Below are 5,261 nucleotides of genomic sequence, written 5' to 3' on the forward strand. Positions count from 1 at the left end.
TTACCACCGAGCAGCTAGAGCAGCAAAGATGCTTCAGCTTCAGAACTAAACTAAAGAGCATCAGAAATGAAGCAGCAGAAATCCGCGTTTCTGAACGTAGCATTTTTATCGGACCGGATGAGATCATCATAAGCTCCATCTTGCTGCCTTGTCGCCATTAATCGGTGTAAATAATCTGGACTGGGCTCTGGATCTCTGGTTCTCCAATGCACTCAGCAGAGGCCCACACCATGGCACTGCCGCCGCCGTGCCTGACCGCCATATGCTCCAGGGAACAGGAAGACAATCAGCTCTGATGTTCTGGTTCTGGATCAGAAAAAGGTTGACATCGCTGCAGAAGAAGAGCTGCGAGGAGCAGCTGACCAGCAGCGATGGACCTTCTCTCTCCGTCAGGTGGAGAAGCAGGAGGGGGGGGGTTCCTGGCGTTCCCAGAAACCTGCTGGACTTCAGACCCAGGATGGGATTCCTGAATCCATTTCTGTGGCGTCAAACAGCCAATATTTGCTCAGTCTCTCTGCAGGCTTAGATCAGACAATAAGCAGCCAGACCGGTTCTCCAGCTGCTGACTCACTGCTTGCCCTCCTGCTCAGGTCTAAGCTCATTCTGTTTCTGTGTTTAACCGGGTTCTGGTTCTGATCCACGGCAGGCGGTGACGGCCGGGTATTTCTACCACACGGCGCGGCTCAGCAAAGGCGGCTATAAGACGGTGAAGCACCAGCAGACGGTGTACGTCCACCCAAACAGCTCGCTGTTCGAGGAGCAGCCGCGCTGGCTCATCTACCACGAGCTGGTCTTCACCACCAAGGAGTTCATGAGACAGGTGAGCTGGCTGCACGCCGCCGCGCCGCAGGAATGTTTGTCATGTCAACAACACGCCTTAGAGGCGGGGCCAGAGGGAAACCGCTGAATCACTTTGGTTACATGTTTGGGCTGCAGGTCATCCTGTAACCTGAGTCTCCATCATCAGGGGTTATCAGGTCACCTGGACGCCCCCCCCATGCTGACCTGTCAGTGGCGAACGCTCCTCAGTGGCGAACGCTCCTCAGTGGCGAACGCTCCTCAGTGGCGAACGCTCCTCAGTGGCGAACGCTCCTCAGCCTGCGATGTTGCTGTTTATAGAACACCAACCTTTGATGCGTCACAGAATCACAACAACAAAGGATCCAGTTTGTTCAGCTGCTGGTAGTTCTGGGAATCATTTCACCCGACCTGGACGGCAGGTCCGAGTCACACAAGCAGCAGCTCCATGGAAAGTTAGGTGGAAGGAAAAAGGTTGATAAGCATCAGGAATTATGGAAGTTTGGTTTAGAGATCAGTTTATAAAAGGAAACGTGGCCTTTAATCAGTGAGGAGGGTCAGAGATGATCCGGTTCTAGAAGGTTCTGATCCAGTCAGACCGGCTGCTTTCAGCCTGAATCTCTGCTTTTGTTTTCTAGGTGATTGAGATCGACAGCGGCTGGCTGCTGGAGGTGGCGCCGCACTACTACAAGAGCAAGGAGCTGGAGGACAGCAGCAGCAAGAAGATGCCCCGAAAACAGGGCAAGACCAGGGAGGAGCTGGGCTGAGGACGGACCGGGACCGGACCGGGACCCGGAACGGACCGGGCCCGGAACGGACCGGGCCCGGAACGGACCGGGCCCAGAACGGACCGGGACCCGGAACGGACCGGGCCCAGAACGGACCGGGACTCGGCTCAGGTCCTTTTGTGACGGGCCTAGTGGGACCTAAGGACTCGGGTGGGACTCGGAGCGGGTTCCTCCGCCACCTATCGGACTGTGAATGTTCCCGTTGCTCCTGAACGCCCCTCAGACGGTTAGAGGGAGCAGAGCGGCTCTGCTGGCCTGAATATTTCGCTCACCGTCTGTTTTTGGCTGGAATAAAGTTTTCTGAAGGTCTGAGCGTTTCATTTCTAAAGGTCAAAGGTCGACTTTATGCCGCAGCCTCACCAGGAAGCTGACGGGTTAATTTTCAACAGCTCTGGCGGCGCGCTGCAGGTCGCTGTTTAAGGCTGGAACCGGTTCCCTGGTCCGGTCCGGGCGGTGAGGAATGACAGGTATGAGCTGCAGGTCCGAGTCCTGCTGCTTCCTGCAGCTGCAGTGGAATTTTCCCTCCGCCGGGTCACCTGCTGCAGGAAGGGCTGTGCTGCGTTCGCTCTGAGAACACCTGCTTTCCGTCCTGCAGGACCTGGATGTTTTCTCTCCGCCCGCAGACAGAAACAGGAGGAGGAGGAGGAGGGACCGGTAGAACCGGTCCGACCAGGAGGAACCAGCAGGAGGCTGAGCTCAGCCAGCAGAACACAGCCGCCGCTCTGCGCTGCGGATCACACCGTTCCCTTCGCTCCTCTGGAATGAGACTTTCTGATGGTTCCGGATGACCTGAGCAGCCGGATCGGTTCTGATCGGACCTCCTTCCCTCATCAGGTCAGTAGTTCTGCTGGTTCTGAGGAGAAAGACCCGCTTGGTTCTGACTGACCCAGCTCCTCTCTCCTCCACAGCTGGTGTTAGACTCGGACCCGCCCGGACCTCCGCCATGAGCGGTCACGGGGAAGGTGGCCGCGGCACCGCGCCGCCTCAGAACGTCAAACCCAAACCCAACCCGCCCCCGCAGAACCGCAGGGCCACCAAGGCCCGGCGGTCCCGCAGCAGCGACACGGAGCGGGCTGACCGCAGCAGCAGGAGGAGGGAGCGGGACCGTCACCACGGCGAACGGCGGGGACGCAGCGAGGAGACCCGCCGTCGGAATGGGAAGGAGGTGGAGCGCGTCCAGAACCGGCCCGTGGACGTGGTGGAGGACACGGAGTGCGCCGTATGCTTCTGCTCCTACGACAACGTCTTCAAGACGCCGAAGCTGCTGGCGTGCGGCCACACCTTCTGCCTGGAGTGCCTCGCCCGCATCAACGTCAGCTCCGCCGAGATCAAGAGCCTCACCTGCCCCGTGTGCCGCCTTCCCACCGAGCTGCGCAAGGGGCGGGACCTGCCGCGCCTCGGCACCAACCAGGACATCATCGGCAAGCTGCCGGCGGACATGCGGCGGGCGCTGTCCGTCCGCTTCAAGCGCAGCAAAGGGAAGCTGATGCTGAAGCACCCGCCGCCCGGCAGCAAGCCCCCCGCCCTGCCGCTCAACAAGCCCCGCTCGCCAGCCGAGCCCGACGCTGCCGAGCCGGGGGCGCCGCCGGCTGCGGTGGTGGATGTGGGACGGCCCCCCAACAGGATGAGGGGGCGTGTCCACCGCCTGTTCCGCTCGGACCAGTGCTACTACGTGGTGGTGGCGTCCATCATCACCATCACCGTGGCGCTGATGCTGGTCGGCATCCTGGCCTTCGTCATCATCCCTAATGTGGCCCTGTACCACGGCCCCGCCCACCCCGGCAACTCCACCAGCCCCCCGGGGGGAGGCCCCTGAGGGGCCCGCTGGACCGGAACCAGCTCAGAACTACGGGACAAAGATCGCTGGGAGCGGTTTGGACCGGTCCAGACGGGCCGTCCCGGTTCTGTTCAGACTGTAGATATTTGTAAACAGACGCTTCTATTCATGTTTTTCTACGTCAGCCGGAGTCCATAGAACTCTGGTCCGAGGAACCGGATCAGAACCGGATCAGAACCAGATTCCCGAGCAGCGGCTCCTTGATCTGTTAAACAGATGGATCTGGATCCGACCGGTTCCCTGGACTCTAATCTGAGCTGTGAACATGACCGCCGTCGGCCAATCGGAGGAAGGCGGCCGTCGGCCAATCAGAGGAAGGCGGCCGTCGGCCAATCGGAGGAAGGCGGCCGTCGGCCAATCGGAGGAAGGCGGCCGTCGGCCAATCGGAGGAAGGCGGCCGTCGGCCAATCAGAGGAATCGGCCGTCGGCCAATCAGAGGACAGCTTCCATGGAAACCATGTTTCCTTTGCTAGATGTTCTGATTCACCTGCTCAGAGTAACAAATGCTTTTTTTTGCAGCAATAATCTGAGATTATCTTTGGATTATTGTAACCTGTACATGTCTTCATTAAAAATATAAATATATATAAAAATAAAATAAAGGCCTTAAAGGATCGAATGGTTTATTTTATTTATGAGTCAGAAGAATAAATGATGATGATGATGATAAAACAGCAACACATGTAGATCATCCAGATAAACTCGGATTAGAGATTAATCTAGATTATACAGATTAAAGGTTAATCAGCTGATCTTTAATAGAAAACTTTTACTGTTTAAACAGAATTAATGATCTTTTCCTGATCATAATTCAGAAAGTGTCGAAAGTGGCTGTTGGCCTGAAGAGTGAAGCCATCGTCCACCATCTTGGTACTCCCCACTCTCACAGAGACGCGGCATAAAAATGCAGCATCTGGCTGCAGAAACCAGCAGTTTTCTGTCTGCAGGAAGACGTTCCACTGGTCATTTCCCAGTCAGAATAAATCCATCTATAGCCGATGGATCCTATAGTTTAGTCTGCAGACTAACTTTAGTCTGCAGACTAAACTATAGTCTGGCTATCTCAGACTGACTGGAAGACATTGACTGAGTTAGACGCTGACATTGGGTCTAAGGTTAGAAAATAGAGGAAATGGAAAGAAATTCACTGGGAAATGTTAACGTAATTCTTTATTCAGTGGATGATGTCATTTTTTTTATTGTATTTATGTAATCATCTTTGCAAATAGGAAAATACTAAAGCATTAAAATACATGGACTGGTAATTCAGCCTTGATTTAAAATCTTTTATATGTAAGATATAATTACATATCAATGTCATCAATTCATTTATATCACATGTTCATCATCTCTATTATTCTGCTCCTTTAACACATTAATTTTATTGCGATGAATTTGTATAATATGTTATATTAGATGATTTATAGACTTCATAATGACTCTGCGATGTGATTGGCCGATTTATTTATTGTAAGTTAAGTTAATCTACTGATGCTATGAAGCAGCCAGTCTGTTAAAGTGATGAATTTATTTTTATTTTAAATTCCCCCTGAAAATGAGAACATGATGGTTGTTTGCTGCTGCAGCTCACAGATTGTTTACATTGAGACCAGTCTAACTAGGGAGTACCAATATGGCGGCCAGTGGCTTCACTTTAACACCATACTACCAACGGGCAATAAATAGAGATCAGTGGGCAGAACCCTGAGCAGCAGGAGAGGATGGGGGCCCTCAGAGGCCTCCTGTGGGCCCCCATCTCTATAAAAGCTACTCTGACCCGTCTGCTGGGGTCTGAAACCTGTGTGTGTGTGTTTGGGGGGGTTCTGGATCAGTCCATG

At 54.0% G+C, this 5,261-nt stretch overlaps 2 protein-coding genes across 3 annotated transcripts in view; both read left to right on the forward strand.

Moving 5' to 3' along the window:
* Positions 1-1,597, forward strand: part of dhx16 (DEAH-box helicase 16) — a 24,774-nt gene extending 23,177 nt beyond the window's left edge. Inside the window, exons 18-19 of the mRNA XM_015395199.1 lie at positions 635-820; positions 1,437-1,597. Of these exons, the coding sequence (XP_015250685.1) occupies positions 635-820; positions 1,437-1,565 (315 nt within the window). The 3' untranslated portion in view covers positions 1,566-1,597. The remainder of the gene's footprint in view (positions 1-634; positions 821-1,436) is intronic.
* A 234-nt stretch (positions 1,598-1,831) lies between these two features.
* On the forward strand, positions 1,832-4,029 carry LOC107097878 (RING finger protein 225-like). Of its 2 annotated transcripts, XM_015395213.1 has the most exons (3): positions 1,832-2,053; positions 2,182-2,420; positions 2,495-4,029. In XM_015395213.1, exon 3 carries the CDS (start codon positions 2,530-2,532, stop codon positions 3,400-3,402), a length of 873 nt encoding a protein of 290 aa, XP_015250699.1. In that variant the 5' UTR covers positions 1,832-2,053; positions 2,182-2,420; positions 2,495-2,529; the 3' UTR covers positions 3,403-4,029. The 2 variants fall into 2 exon arrangements, with proteins under 2 accessions (XP_015250699.1, XP_015250698.1); XM_015395212.1 differs by having other exon boundaries at positions 1,839-2,420.
* The last annotated feature ends 1,232 nt before the right edge of the window (positions 4,030-5,261 follow it).

Source organism: Cyprinodon variegatus, unplaced genomic scaffold, assembly GCF_000732505.1.
Source record: "Cyprinodon variegatus isolate N-32 unplaced genomic scaffold, C_variegatus-1.0 Scaffold730, whole genome shotgun sequence".
NCBI lineage: Eukaryota > Metazoa > Chordata > Actinopteri > Cyprinodontiformes > Cyprinodontidae > Cyprinodon > Cyprinodon variegatus.

Excerpts from the sequence above, each read along its gene's own strand:
- LOC107097878 (XM_015395213.1), top strand. The coding sequence starts at position 2,530 with ATGAGCGGTCACGGGGAAGGTGGCCGCGGCACCGCGCCGCCTCAGAAC.